Source organism: Acanthopagrus latus, chromosome 3 (genome assembly GCF_904848185.1).
Source record: "Acanthopagrus latus isolate v.2019 chromosome 3, fAcaLat1.1, whole genome shotgun sequence".
Lineage (NCBI taxonomy): Eukaryota > Metazoa > Chordata > Actinopteri > Spariformes > Sparidae > Acanthopagrus > Acanthopagrus latus.
The window spans coordinates 16,879,809-16,893,355 of record NC_051041.1 but is presented as its reverse complement, the minus strand read 5'-3'; the positions used below and the strand labels follow the sequence as shown (position 1 = coordinate 16,893,355).

The 13,547-nt window shown below is 46.9% G+C and overlaps 3 protein-coding genes across 5 annotated transcripts in view; 1 reads left to right on the top strand and 2 right to left on the bottom strand.

The window, feature by feature from the left end:
- Nucleotides 1–13,547, bottom strand: part of snx13 (sorting nexin 13) — a 31,267-nt gene that overhangs the window by 3,939 nt on the left and 13,781 nt on the right. The window contains exons 10-25 of one of the 2 annotated variants that reach the window (XM_037090436.1): nucleotides 13,098–13,236; nucleotides 12,899–12,987; nucleotides 12,650–12,749; nucleotides 11,909–12,102; nucleotides 11,632–11,736; nucleotides 11,350–11,520; nucleotides 11,176–11,245; nucleotides 10,390–10,532; nucleotides 10,175–10,282; nucleotides 9,972–10,082; nucleotides 9,631–9,792; nucleotides 9,064–9,135; nucleotides 8,829–8,974; nucleotides 8,217–8,285; nucleotides 8,022–8,134; nucleotides 5,326–7,881 (exon numbers count right to left, since the gene is read on the bottom strand). In XM_037090436.1, coding sequence (XP_036946331.1) covers nucleotides 7,646–7,881; nucleotides 8,022–8,134; nucleotides 8,217–8,285; nucleotides 8,829–8,974; nucleotides 9,064–9,135; nucleotides 9,631–9,792; nucleotides 9,972–10,082; nucleotides 10,175–10,282; nucleotides 10,390–10,532; nucleotides 11,176–11,245; nucleotides 11,350–11,520; nucleotides 11,632–11,736; nucleotides 11,909–12,102; nucleotides 12,650–12,749; nucleotides 12,899–12,987; nucleotides 13,098–13,236 — 2,028 coding nt within the window. In that variant the 3' untranslated portion in view covers nucleotides 5,326–7,645. Of the gene's footprint in view, nucleotides 1–5,325; nucleotides 7,882–7,977; nucleotides 8,135–8,216; nucleotides 8,286–8,828; nucleotides 8,975–9,063; nucleotides 9,136–9,630; nucleotides 9,793–9,971; nucleotides 10,083–10,174; nucleotides 10,283–10,389; nucleotides 10,533–11,175; nucleotides 11,246–11,349; nucleotides 11,521–11,631; nucleotides 11,737–11,908; nucleotides 12,103–12,649; nucleotides 12,750–12,898; nucleotides 12,988–13,097; nucleotides 13,237–13,547 lie in introns of those variants that run through there. The other variant, XM_037090445.1, reaches the window with a different exon arrangement.
- On the bottom strand, nucleotides 76–2,792 carry LOC119014975 (biotinidase-like). Of its 2 annotated transcripts, XM_037090468.1 has the most exons (7): nucleotides 2,597–2,792; nucleotides 2,321–2,511; nucleotides 1,756–1,905; nucleotides 1,473–1,624; nucleotides 1,196–1,376; nucleotides 514–1,113; nucleotides 76–439 (listed from the first exon to the last, which is right to left on the bottom strand). In XM_037090468.1, the coding sequence occupies exons 2-7, from the start codon at nucleotides 2,372–2,374 to the stop codon at nucleotides 167–169; spliced, it is 1,410 nt and encodes a 469-aa protein (XP_036946363.1). In that variant the 5' UTR covers nucleotides 2,375–2,511; nucleotides 2,597–2,792; the 3' UTR covers nucleotides 76–166. The 2 variants fall into 2 exon arrangements, with proteins under 2 accessions (XP_036946363.1, XP_036946354.1); XM_037090459.1 differs by lacking the exon at nucleotides 2,597–2,792 and having other exon boundaries at nucleotides 2,321–2,590.
- dmac1 (distal membrane arm assembly complex 1) lies at nucleotides 3,414–4,700 on the top strand. The gene is made up of 2 exons (XM_037090490.1): nucleotides 3,414–3,858; nucleotides 3,941–4,700. The coding sequence occupies exons 1-2, from the start codon at nucleotides 3,648–3,650 to the stop codon at nucleotides 4,003–4,005; spliced, it is 276 nt and encodes a 91-aa protein (XP_036946385.1). The 5' UTR covers nucleotides 3,414–3,647; the 3' UTR covers nucleotides 4,006–4,700.

The window sequence follows — 13,547 nt, the reverse complement described above, 5'->3', positions numbered from 1 at the left end:
GGCTGTTGGCTGCTGCACACAAAGCTCAGGCTGGACACACACACTTATACTATATTGGTTAGAAAATATTCAGAATTCTTGCACAACCGTCACAAAAGTTCTTTATTTCACTGTGCACATTACAGAAGTCAAGTGTGTAACTGACACACACGTTTTCCAAACTACTTCACTGACTGTCCAGGTGATACATCCGTCCAGACAGGGCGGCAGTAACCAGCCCACCAGTCATGTTGGAGTGTTTCATGCTCACTCTGCCAGTTGCAGATGTTTCCAGGTGTTCTGGCTGCTCCAGGACCAGCTTACTAGCCAGAACTGATGGATACACATATTTGGTCCCAAACGTCGCCTCCAACAGGAAGTCCATCTTAGTCTCAGCCTCTTCAACTTCCTGTCCACAGGAAGCGTTGTCCGACCCTGCACAGCGGACCAGTGCACACACCTGAAAGAGAAATATAAACATGACATGAGTTTTATTAAACAGTTTTAAATGTTCAACCTTCTTCTCATTCATACCTGCAGGGCGAAGCGTCCAAACACTGTGTGTGTTCCTGCAAAGACTCCCAATGCGTAGAGCTCTTCACTGCTGCTCTGAGGTGAACGATGGTACTGCAGGGAGCAGCAAAATGTCCCATTGCACACCTTCACTTCCCCCTCCGTCTCGTTTAAGAGGACAAACGTATACGGATCATACATCATGGATGAGATGAAGGTGGTGGAGGAGGGAGGGACTGAAGACGCACTATCTGAAGGAGGAGTAGTAGAACAGCTCTCTTGCTGACAGGCTTCAGAGTCTGTAGCTGTAGAAGAGGTGGAGTCCTCCCTGACTACGCCCTCCTCCGAGGCCACGCTCTGATTCAACCACAGTGGGTCTAAGACTGGCACCCTGGCCACCAGCAGTCGGCCCTCCTCCGGGTCTCCTCTCTGTGCGTGGTGGTAGGTGGCAGACAAAGGGGAGTAGATACCACTTCCTGTCATTTTCCTCTGATCATGACGTAGGTTGGCTGCTAGCAGGCTGACATTGGCACCCAAGCTGAACGCCCGCTGGAACTGCACTGAATCCATTAGAGGGAGCATATTGACCCAAGCTGTGGGGTAGATGAACTGACGCACGCCCTAAAAAGGACCCAGAAACAATAAGACCAAACAGGAACGTAGTCACATTTTGGGTACTAAATTTGAGTGGCTGCTGATCTACCTGCTCCACCAGGGTAATCGTGGGCTCATGGAACAGGATGTCGAAGCAGATCATTGTGCCAAACCTTCCAGCAAAAGGTGTATCGAACGTGATGATCTCAGGTTGTGACGGCGAGTCAAAGGCCACTTCAGGCCAGTAGAGGTTTTGTTTATGGTAGCGGGCCACCAGCAGGCCATCCGACCTGTGAGGGAGAAGAGACCGTGAACACTTCACACATGAAGACGATGGTGCGCTAACTGGTGCACTTGGCTCAAGTATTCCAAGGTCCACGCCTCACCTGAACACCACGTTGGTGTTGAACTGCCAGCGTCCGTCAGGGGGGCAGGAGGAGGACGGGTTGGTCCTCAGAGGGCAGGGCTGCAGGTCAGCCATGTTGGCCACCAGGTAGAGGTTGTGACGACGGGCCATACAGCTCAACCTCTGGAGAACCTGTGAAACACAACCGCACAAGAATCTGATGTGTATTCAGACGGGTGCTGCTTGATTGGATGCTCTGGAAGTTGTGTCATGTCTGGATGTTAATCAACACCAAAATTAAATCCACAAGTATGATTTTACACCTCAGTGTTGTTGTGTGTGTCCGGCTCTGTGCAGGGGTTCCAGCTCTCCTGCTGGGGGTCAGGAACGGTTTCTAGGTAGCTGGAGATGGACGATCGGGTGAAGTTGAAACCATAAATACCATCTTCTGGAAACACCAGGATCTGGACACCCTGACCGAGGGAACATGACAGCAGAGTGTAGAGACGAGACAGGTTCATGACTCTACTGTAGTCCAGAACTCTGTGACAATAGAAGTAGTGAGAGCATAAAACCACCTGTGATCACCTGACTGAGAGCAAACTACTGATGGCATGTTTGAGAGTGACAACATGAAGTCTCATCTGATATGAGACACTTCCAGAATGATAACAGACTGAACTGGCCACATCTCTGATCTCACTGGGAGAGGCTGGTCAGACCTGATGTTGGGGGTCAAACTGGGACTTGAGACCTCTGTTCTGGATTCATCACAGTTATAGGACACTTTAACATTTTAAACAGCACCATCTCTTAATAACAATAACCAACAGTTCCTTTGACTGAAAAATTAAACACTTGTTGAGTCTCTTACTGTTCTGACGGTACCTGCTGAGCGGCCCGGGCAGCCTGCTCCTCATAGATGTCCAGGTTTTTCTGCATGTGTTGGAGGGCCTCGGGGCGCGACAGGGGGACATGAGGGTTCGGGTTCAGGATCACATTGTGCTCGTACACGGCAGCAACGTACGAGGAGTCTGCAACGGGCCCTGTCAGAACAACGGCTGCAGACAACGATAAACCTAAAAAGGCAACAAACAGGAACATGTTTTCTTTCCTCTGAGACCGGAGCAGTGTGACACAGACGGACTGGTAACACAATGGCACCTGAGAGTCACAAGTCCAACCAGGGGCAGAAGCAAACAGCTGACTCAGCTGGTGTTCTGTTTGTTTAGAGGTGATATGAACCCTCCTCCCTTGAGCAACAGTGTCGATCAATATGATCAAAGCTTGTACAGCGCCGTGTCTCACATCTTCTAATACTGCAGCCGGACTGCTCTGGATGGATCTTAGAAACTGTCTGATTTCACTGTAACCTTAGTTATCTCTGTGAAGTGACTGTTCCTCCACGCTGTCACATGTTCCTCTTGTGGGGAGGATCATCCACCTGCTGTCAGGACACACAGGTTCTTCTGTTAGACAGCTACACTTTCACCTGGAAGCCTTCAGTCCTGGTGTGGAATCACTGACAGCTGATAGCTGACGGGGCTGGTTGTCAGATTTCAGGGAGAAATAAACCTCTTTCACATTGGACAAACACCCACGAGCATCCGTCTTGTGATCTGTTCAATCCATCTCCAACTAAGCAACATCTGGACAGCGTTCAGCTGCAGCTGAGTGTGAAAGAGAGACCAAGTATTCTCACAGAGACACGTTCTGTTGATCAGAAATGTGGACATGATGGTTAAGTGGACAGAGACAAATATTAAGTTCAGAAAGTGACATGACTCAGCACCGCCTTTAAAACCAGGAGCCAACACACATCACAATATAACAACATCAGCTACTGACGACGATAAAGTCTCTACCGGAATATCGTGACAGAGCCTGACTGCTGCTCATCCCGACAGTCAGGTTCAGAGTGTGACGTCAATACAGCGTTTTTCCACTACTGCTGAGCTTTTATTTTGAAAGTATATGACAGGAAACGTCAGGTTCAGAATCCGGAAGTACTCCTGAAGCTGTCCTCTGACCAAACAGCATGTCAAAGAGCTGAAATATAGTCCAGCAGAAGTCTCTGTCCTTCATGAACCACCTGCAGACAACTTCCACACAGGTGCGACTCTTACCTGTTCGTCTTTGTCTGACGTCACCAGGCGCTCCTGACCAGGACGTGTGTTAACATTAGCTTTAGCTTTAGCACACCTCCTGCGGCACAATGTCAACAGCACCGGAGGCTCCTCCAGGTCCAGCAGGTGTGGATCTATCGGCCCCCGGCCAGAAGTTCATGAGCTGCTGGAGCTGCCGGCTCACCTCCGGCGGGGGTCTGGTTCTGTCCGGAGCCTACGTGTTCAACGCGGCCCGCAGAGTGATGCGGCAGGGCGGAACCACCTCCATAGGGACCGTGGCCCAGATCACATTTGCTGTCGGTGAGTGACGCAGTGCTCAGACTCTCCGGGGGGGAACACCTGTAGAACAGTAACTGAGCCTCCTGTGGGTTTTGTTCTGCAGGTCTGGCCGCCTGGGGGCTGGTTCTGATCACTAACCCGGTGGGGAAGGCCCAGAGGAAGACGTGAAGACAGCCAACTCATCAACAGCACCATGAACTTTTAAAGCTGCTCGTTCTGGACTGAAGGTTCTGGACTGGAGGTTCTGGACTGGAGGTTCTGGCCGTGTGACTCCTGGAGGTGCTGCTCTTCAGTCTGTTTGGTTCGCGTGTTGATTAGTTGAATAAAATAGTGAAAGATGATACATGTCATCCTTTAAATCTGTTGTATGAACATCTGCGATAGTATTCAACAGTAGATAATATATAGTACATGTTTTTATGTGTGGTACTGAGCAGCAGCACAGAACCAGAGTTCTGTTCATCAGAATACTGATGATGAATTCTTGTGGACACTGACAAGCCATCAGACCCAAAGAAAAGATTATCAGCATTAATCTAAATCAAATGAGATTATTTTACTTTCTTAACACTTCAGTTTTAATCACATGCTGTTTGGACTCTGGACGTAGAACCTGCATCAGAACCACTGATGGACACTGTAGAGTTCAGGCCTGCAGGATGTTACACACACTTCTGGTTCAGGAACTTTCAATTCCTTCACTTTCTGTCTGATATGAATATTAAAGCCGACCGTCAGCTCTTCTCTTTATGTTTCAGGATCAGGATTCATTTATTTCTTTACTTTACGACAGACTTGTTCGATGGGATTTGTCGTCACTATTTACTACTCACAAAATAAATGATACACTGGATGTGGAATAACTTTTTGTTTTCTAGCTGCGTGTTTGTGCAAAGATCCAACAGGAGATCCTGTCGACCACAGTGAGCACGACATGAGTTTACATTCAGATTATGTGTCATTTCTCAATATCTCTGAAACTCCAGCCATCAAAACAAGCAGATAAGATTCAGCCTGAACTGACTGAACCAGCACAGCATCCACACACACTGATGCAGCAGGTGGCAGTGTGCACCTGTACAGGTGGTCTGATCAATAAACGACACCAGTGGAACTTTTTCTGTAAAGATTCTGCGGGGGTTCTAACAGACGGAGGGAGTGAAGATCAGTTGGCCATATTTGTCACTTAGACTCTTCTTCTGTCAGAGTTTGAGTCTGATTTTCATCCATTTGCTGGGACTGATATCATTTCCTAGAGAGAAATGAACAGATTTATATGAAAGTCTTGAAACCTCTCTCGCTGTGTGGGTGGAGGTGGAGGACCTCAGTGTCTCGAACATCCTGGCTGCCGTCTGCTATGAGCAGCAGGTCATTTTCAGTTATCAGCTGAAAGAAAATCCGTATCGTGCGTCTCCATGTTTGACCTGCGAGAGAACCTGCAGCCACATCAGGACTGTTGATGCACTGAAGACAGCGGACACGCCGGAGGTCAGTTAGTCTGAGTTACCTTTTATTAGTGTTATACTGATCTGAGCACAGTTTGCTCACAAGGAAGAGTTTGATAAGCATGATGCAAAAAAACACCCTAAAGTCATTTTCAGTCGCGTAAAATGATCATGACATTCTGATTGGTTTTTTTTTAGGTTAAAGAAAAATATGAAAATAGAGTTGACAGTACATTTAGGCACACTATTAACACATACTGTACACAGATATGCACATTTTTCATTATCATAGATTATCATAAATACTGGGGTTAAAAAAAAAGACAAGCCTTCCTGTATGGAGAGATGTGCAGGTAGTGACACCACCTCCTCCACCTCGGGACAAAATATGGACCTCCCGGTGAGAGAGGTCCAAGTTCATGTCCTCCCGCTCAGCCAATCAGAGTCCACCAGGGCTGCTCAGTGCAAGCAAATCAAAGCAGACGAGTGAGTTTCCATCCTATGGCTGCAGCAGAATGGGGCTCCTTCCAGCCAATGGGAGAGGCTTTCCCACAGTTGCTACGTTAAGTGCTCATTAGCAGTGATTCCATTGGTCACAGGATACGGCTCTCCTGTGTGCCTATAGGACAGGAGGAGAAGGGGCGGTCCCTCCAGCGGTCCGTTCATACCGACAAAGATCTGTTCACACTCAACAGAATGAATGCATAAAACGCCACTCAAGAGTTAAAAAGAATCAGTTGTCTGAGGCCGCCTTTCAACTAGCTTTAGCCCAATGAGCTAATCATCAGGCCGCGACACAGAACCCCCTGCCACCGCCCGGTCCATACCCACAACACGGATTCTGTTAGGGTGGGCGAGAGATACGTGGGAAATATCCCCCACACGCCAAAAACGAAAACCAAAAAGAAAAAAACTCAGACTTATAAAACAAGTCTGTAAAATAAACATTGTACTTTTACAACAACGGAATGTTGAGTTGTCGGGAGGAGAAGACGTCTGAGGGGAAACTTCTTTCATCTTTTCTACCGTTAAAACAATACGAATTACTTTTTCTCAGTATACAATGATTCAAAATGCACATGCATTAAAAGAAAAAAATATTGCACAAAATTAAAGACATTTTCTCTGAATTAAAGTGATTAGGGATATATCTCCATATCTCTATCTTGATTTCCTCGTAACGTTCAGTCGCGTGGAGGAGCGCTGCCTCTGCCTGCGGCTCTTGGTCAGTATATACTGTATGTAGTTTTAAGGCTGGTTCACTAACTCACACTGGCACAGTTTCTGACTGACGACACACACTCACACACACACACTCAATTCTACACAGGCCAAACAGACTAGACCACAGAGTACATTCTTTGACGGTGCGCCTGGACAGCCTCATCTTTTAGGTAACGACAAGGTCATCTTCGAGTTCTCTTTCCTCACACGACTAACGATATGAAGCACAGTTATGTTCAGAGGATCCCGACGTTGAACCAGTGCACACACACACGTATGGAACAGCATGAGCTTTGGTTGTCTCAGTTCATGACAGTAGCGTTAAAGGGGATGTGGCCTGTTCTTGGAGGATCACGGGTGGTACAGATGATGAAACACTTTAGGAAAGAAATATAATTCTCATCCAGAGAAGACGATACAAATCTAAATCATCCTTTTTGTCCCACATTTGTTCAGTCACATTTTTTAAAAACAGCGCCTTCTGAACCCAGTGCGATTGACATATTTGGTTGCTATGAAAACAAAACATCATTTGCATGTAAGCAAGTGTGCAGCTTTTGCAGATAAAACATCTACAGCATGAGGGGAAGTTTGACTACAGCGGAGGAGGCCGGGTCACTCAGATGGTAGAACTGTGCCGGCCAGAAGACAGAAGCAGGAAGGTAAGGCAAGGTGTGGGTCTATGCTATCAACTCCTGCAGTTTAAAAACAAGACAGTACTTGTGGTCTGCTCTCTGGACCACGAGAAAGCAGCATTGACTGGCCCAGGATAAAGCTAAACACAACTAAAAAGTCCAAAAAAAAGAAGGAGGGAGAATATTCAAAACTAAAAGAGAAAGACTGCCATGTTCGGTCTTGGTGCAAATTACAGGATTTGTGTTTGCGCAGGTGCGAGTGTGTGTCACAGAGTGAGAGGAGGGCAGAGTGTGTGTTCATCCTTCAGTTCTGTCTCCACAGAAATTATCAGCTGGATAATTGGAGTGTTTTCACTGAAAAGAGTGTGTAAAGGGAGTGGAAGGGCAGATATCACACCTATACATACACACACCCCTCAACATTCACATCAAGCCCTCCCACTCTCACTCTCAAGTCTGTGTGTGTCTAGTCGGCTCATGTCCCGCTGCCTCTGTCCTCTCCTGTCACCTCTTGAGGGAGGACGATTTGAGTTTCTGGCTGTATCTGTGGATGCGTGGCGAGCGGGAGTGCAGCTTGACGAAGAGCTCTGGGAATTTGTACTGCGGGAACATCGTTTCCAAGAAGCCCTCCAGGAAAACGTAGACTAGCCGGCGGTTCATGGGTTGGTACTGGAACATGTCGAAGACGCGGAGGATGCCCTTTCTCGTGGTGTCCGCCCCGATGATGTGCTTCAGCTCATCTGAGGAAGATGGTGGAGAAGTCAGGAGGGTGCAGAAAATCTCAGGGAGGCAGAGGGGACAGTCCCATATGGTGCAGGGTGATGCCTAGATTAAATGTGTGTGTGTGTGTGTGTGTGTGTGAGTGTGAGTGTGTTTTCACCTGGCATGATTCCCAGCAGGCTGGTCTTGGCAGCTACTCGTGTCCTCATGCGAATGTTCTTGTCCCGACGGGGCGGCGTCTCGGCCAGGATGCCGTTGGGCCAGTAGGAATCCCTATACAGAGACAGTCACTGGTGGTTAGTCATAATTCTGCTGACCAATCAGAGTCGTTTGAAAAAAACAGGAGAGAGGTTACCTGAACTTCTTGACGTAATCTGCAACCTGCTCTGGTGAGGTCATGTAATCCACATGATCCACAATTTTCCTACCGAGACATGAAAGAGACGATTCAGATTGTGCTCCGTGTCCGACGTGTGTGTACGACGTGTGTGTCCGACGTGTGTGTATGACGCGTGTGTATGAGACTTTGGAGAGATTATCTTGAGCTCTGAAAAGGCCTGTATTTCTGTTCCATGTGAGTTTATGCAAACCTACGTTGATCCGTGAATGTTCATCCAGTGGAACTGTTTCTGCAGTGAGAACTACTGACTGCATCTTGCTGTACTTTGGTGTGAATGTTTAACAGACTGACTGAATGACTCGTCTTTTCAAGTCACCGAAACAGCTGAAATCCAGGTAAACAATCAGGGGATTGATACTGGTAATCCCAGTATCAGTTATGTTAAAGTCCAGGGTTACATGATCATCTGTGAGAAAAATAATATAAATCCTCCAAATGAAAATTCTTCATAATCCCAACTGACTTCTGAGAGATTAAACCCATGAGGTGATTTCTAAATGAAACTAAATGATTCTACGTGCCTGTATGTCCACACGGCCGGTGACCTGCTCTCAGTCGCTCCCTCACCTGTTGATGGTGTCTCCATACGTGGCCCTGATGAGCTGCTGCAGCAGGTTCTTGATGTTCCTGCGCAGCCACTGATTTTTCTCCTTCAGGTCAAACACCTCATCCATCAGCAGCAGCATTACCCTCAGCGGGATGTTATCATCCACCTGGACGCACAAATAAATAAAAGCTGAATAAATTAAATCACAAGGAAGTTAAAATCATCAACCAGTCCCCAGCATGGCCGCCGACTCACGTTGTCATCGAGCTGAGCAGAGACTCGACAGTGTTCGGGGTCGATGTCGGTCTTGGGGAGGAGTGGAGGCACCTGGGAAAAACCAGAACACTGGACAGTGAGCGGCTGGATGAATAAAACCAGTCAGAACAATAAGTAGAAGAGGAGGATTATTTAGAGCTGCAGCTCCAGGATATAAGAGGACAGGAATCAATTCATTAACATGCTGCAGTTAAATCAGCCGCACAGCATCAATGAAGCTCCGATACCAAAACTTCCACTGACTTCCTTCAGAGAGAATGTTTCTGGCAGCTGTCAGTGATGCACAGTCACTCTTAATGAGTGTCCTCCTCCTTGTACATAATCGTCATAGAAATCCTGCATCAGCCCTGTGCAGCATATTCATCCAGTATGTCTTTCTACAGTTTGACCACTGCTTGTAGGTTTACTGCATATCAAACAGCTGACAGTAGAAACAGCCCAGGTAGCAACTTCGAAGCCAACAGGACGAGGGACGTTTATACTGATGGAAAATAAAAATAGATTCTCTCCGTGTGGATATAAGGCACCTGCTCCTCGTGATGTTACCTTCAGTATGGACTGCTTGATGTCCTGGCCCAGTCTCTCTGACATGCGGCCCATGTTGTCAGACACCTTGGTCATCCCCTCAGCCAGGCTGTCTGGCAGGGCCTTCACAGCGTTGGACACGTTCCTCATGGAGCTCCTCAGAGGATTTACAAATGTGTCTATCTGATGGGTCGATAAAGTAAAAAGAGAGATTGTATTTTATCAGACTGGTCATTGATTAGTTATGTGTCAAGTACAGCACATCTCTGTCATTAACAATATGCATTCTTATGTGCTACATACTAAAATCGCAATGGTGCACATCACATATTTGCATTTATTTGGTAGAGAAAAAAACCTACCTTGCGCGCAAACTCTCCCTTTCCCTTGCTGTAGGCCTTGTTCTCTAGAAAGTCGTAGACGTAGGGAATCAGAGTTGGACAAGCCTTCACCATCTCTGGGTTCAGCAGCAACTACAACACAATCGCAGAAGTTACTCATATATACTACAAAATACTTATAGTTATTCAGAAATGGACAGTCATTAATGAGAGGTAACTGTTACCTGTAGGTAAGCATTGAGGTCCTTCTTCCTCTTCTCCAAGAAGTCTCTGTCCATGTTGTTGAAGGTCTTTTTCCCTGGCAGCTTGAGGATGGACGCCAGGTTCTCAAACTGAAACAGAATAAATACACAACACTCAGACAGAGAAGTTCATGAGTACTTGCTCTATAACACTAACTTTCTTCTGAGGTAGAAATACCGCTGACTTCTGAACACACCGTCTCAGTGATCCTCATATGGAAGTCGTGGAAGTCTGAGTAGCGACGGTAGGTCTTCCAGCAGTCCTCGCTGCCGTCATGGTTGCGTCTGAACACAGTGATGGCGTATAGCGCGTAGGTTTTGCCGTGGTCGTTGCAAACCCCTGCAGCACCCCACAATCCGGGGAGACAAGCGTCAGCTACCCCGCCCCGGCATTACATCCAAAATGGGAATGGAGGTTAAAGTAGAAAAGAAAGAAAGGAAAAGAAAGAAAAGCATGTGCAGGTTCAAAGTGAGAGGAGGAGGAAGAGCAGGCAAAAGAAATAATGCAGTGCAGAGGGTGATAAAAGGGAGACAGAATGACAGGAAAGGAGAGGAGGGAGGAGGAAGGAAAAAGGAAAAGCATAAAAAATAGTAAAGGTGATGGAATGAAAGAAATAAAGCATACAGGAAAAGTGCGAAGTGACAGCAGACATAATGAATGGAGGAGGTGAAATACTGAGAGGAAAAAAACATGCAGGGAGGGACGAATGGAGGCGGACAGATACCCACAATATACTATAATACAATACAACAATATACCCACTGATCCATACACTCATCATGAGCAGTTAAAACACCCAAACCCCACAGCGAGTGACGTCAAGCATGTGTTTTTTAGTTGTCAGTGTCAAATATAACCCATCTAAGTTTTATCATTAACCCTTCAACCCTTCTTACTGTGTTCCAAGTAAAAAGTGAAACACAGATTTAGAGAAAACACACAACATAAGTGTATAAGAGACTGTGTGAGTGTATCTGTGTACCTGTGTCGGAGATGAAGGCATGTAGGTGCATAGATTCATCATGGCAGGAGTTGGACAAGTCGTCCAAAGACTGAAATCACAGGAAACGAGTCGCCATTTTACAGCACAGTTTGCTAATACAGTAAATGCATATGTGTTGTCTAAGTCCTGCAACACAAAGTGAAGAAGACGTACTAGGTTAATGCTTCCTGTGGGAGAGCCGTTGAAGGACTCTCCTTCGCCGTCGTCAGATCCCCGGTAGCTCGGCTCTTTCAGCATGTCCAGCTCTGCCAGCATGCGGACGTAGAGAGGACTCTGCTTGAAGGACGGGTAGTAACGCTCATCACGTAGCATCATGTCATACACCTGAGGGGCAAATGTGTGTCAAAGACTGTTTAACAGGAGGAAAACAGGGCAAGGCTGCACATTGAAAGATTCCCTCATCAACAGATCAAAGTGTAGAAAAGATTCCTGTACGTTTCTCTGGATTTCGTCAAAGATCTCTGGCGTGGGGTCGTCTTTCTGCAGCTTCTCCCCTAGTTTTGTGACGGATGCCTCGTCCACCTGCACCCTGGGGGACGCCTATTGGAGAGGAAGACAAGTAAATACTTAAATACTACACCACAAGGGCCAAAGAATGCTGTGTGCATGTCATTTACCCCAAAAATCTGAGGAAATAACTACTGAGCTTCTGATTAGTGTTAATCAGCTTCACAGCTGAAACGACCTCCTGCCACCTCAACACGCCTCCTACCTTGTCAGAGAGGTATTGTTCGAAGACACCCAGTGCAGCGGCCTTCAGCAGCCCCTTGGTGGCGCTGGGCTGCTTCATGCCATCTTTCTGCCAGCCCTGCATGGCCTCCAGCTGCTGCTGAGCCGTCACCCTGTAGCCCTCCACAGTGAGCCAGAAGAACAGCTCGGCCTGGGCCCCTGCTGCCTGCATGAAGTCTGGATCAGAAGCACAACAGTCGGTCCAAATGCTGTTTTGTCTGAAAGGCGTTTCTGTGACACTGTTAAGTATCTACGGTACATACGGAGGATTTTCGCACCGTTTGAAACTTTGGTTGGTTTCTATTTGCAGGTTTCCTTGACTCAAACATTCTTTACACATTATAAGCATCTTGAATGACTCCTGCTGATTCTCCACACCAGACACAACTTGGTTTCACTCCGAGTTTGTATGCACACACACACACACACACACACACACACACACACACACACACACACACACACACACACACACACACACACACACACACACACACACACACACACACACACACACACACACTCTGGTAATCTGACCAGTAACATGGAGTGACCTTGACTCTGATGAGAAGTGTGCCTAATGAGACAGGTTGGGGCTATAAGAAACTGAATAAATTATGGATTATCAAGAAGATTGACAGAAATGTTCAGGATTAAGGCCTCGTGATGACTACAGTGACGTCTGGCATCCGTCATGTATGTGATGATGCGTTTCCAGAATTACCCATGAAGAACTGCAGGGCGATGTTGTGGATGAGGATGTGATCCAGTGGGATAACACACAGCTTGCCAAAGTTGGCTGCCAGCTTCAGGGCATCCACCTCCTACACAACACAGGAAGAGGATGAGCAGAGTCTGAGTCTTGAACTAGCGGACTCCAAAGATAACTGGCTCGGAGCAATTCCAGTATTTTACCATCATGTAAACAAATACTCCAGTGGAAGCACCAACAGGCCGTGCTGCAGTTTCTCACCTTGCCAGACTGAAGTCTCTGGATCCTGGTCTCACACACCTTCTTCACAAACAGAAGACTGTTGATCTGGTTCTTGATCACATTGATGTCTAGAGGACAGGAAAAAGAAACTTAACGTATGTGCTTCATGCTTTCATACTAACACGATAAATTAGTTTCAAGCGTTTGAATTTCGATATGAAACACAGCAAAGGCCCACCATCTCCGGCAGTGTCCAGGGAGCGGAGGTACTGCAGCTCCTCCAGCACCTTGTCTTTGACGGCCTCCAGTTCTGGAGGCTTGTCCGTCAGCTTCAGGATGTTCATGAAGGCTTCATAGTTGCAGCTGGAGTCCCGGATCTGTACAGAACCACATGCATTTACAACACGGACACGAGGAGGCTGGTTCAGATAACGGCTGATAGTTAAAGTCTGCCCGGGGGAAGTGAGATGAAATGTCACAACAGTAAATATAGGGTAGGACTAAAAATAAAAAAAGAATTAATATTTTTTTCTGGAGCTAGTGACAAAAGTATCTGAGGCGTGACTTTCAGTTCATCCATACTGGGAGCTGCACACGGCCAGCAGTGATGACAGAGGAAATGAAGGTGGGTAAAGAAGTTTATGAGCAGAAGCAAATATTTAAATCATCCTGGAAACAGGAGTTAACA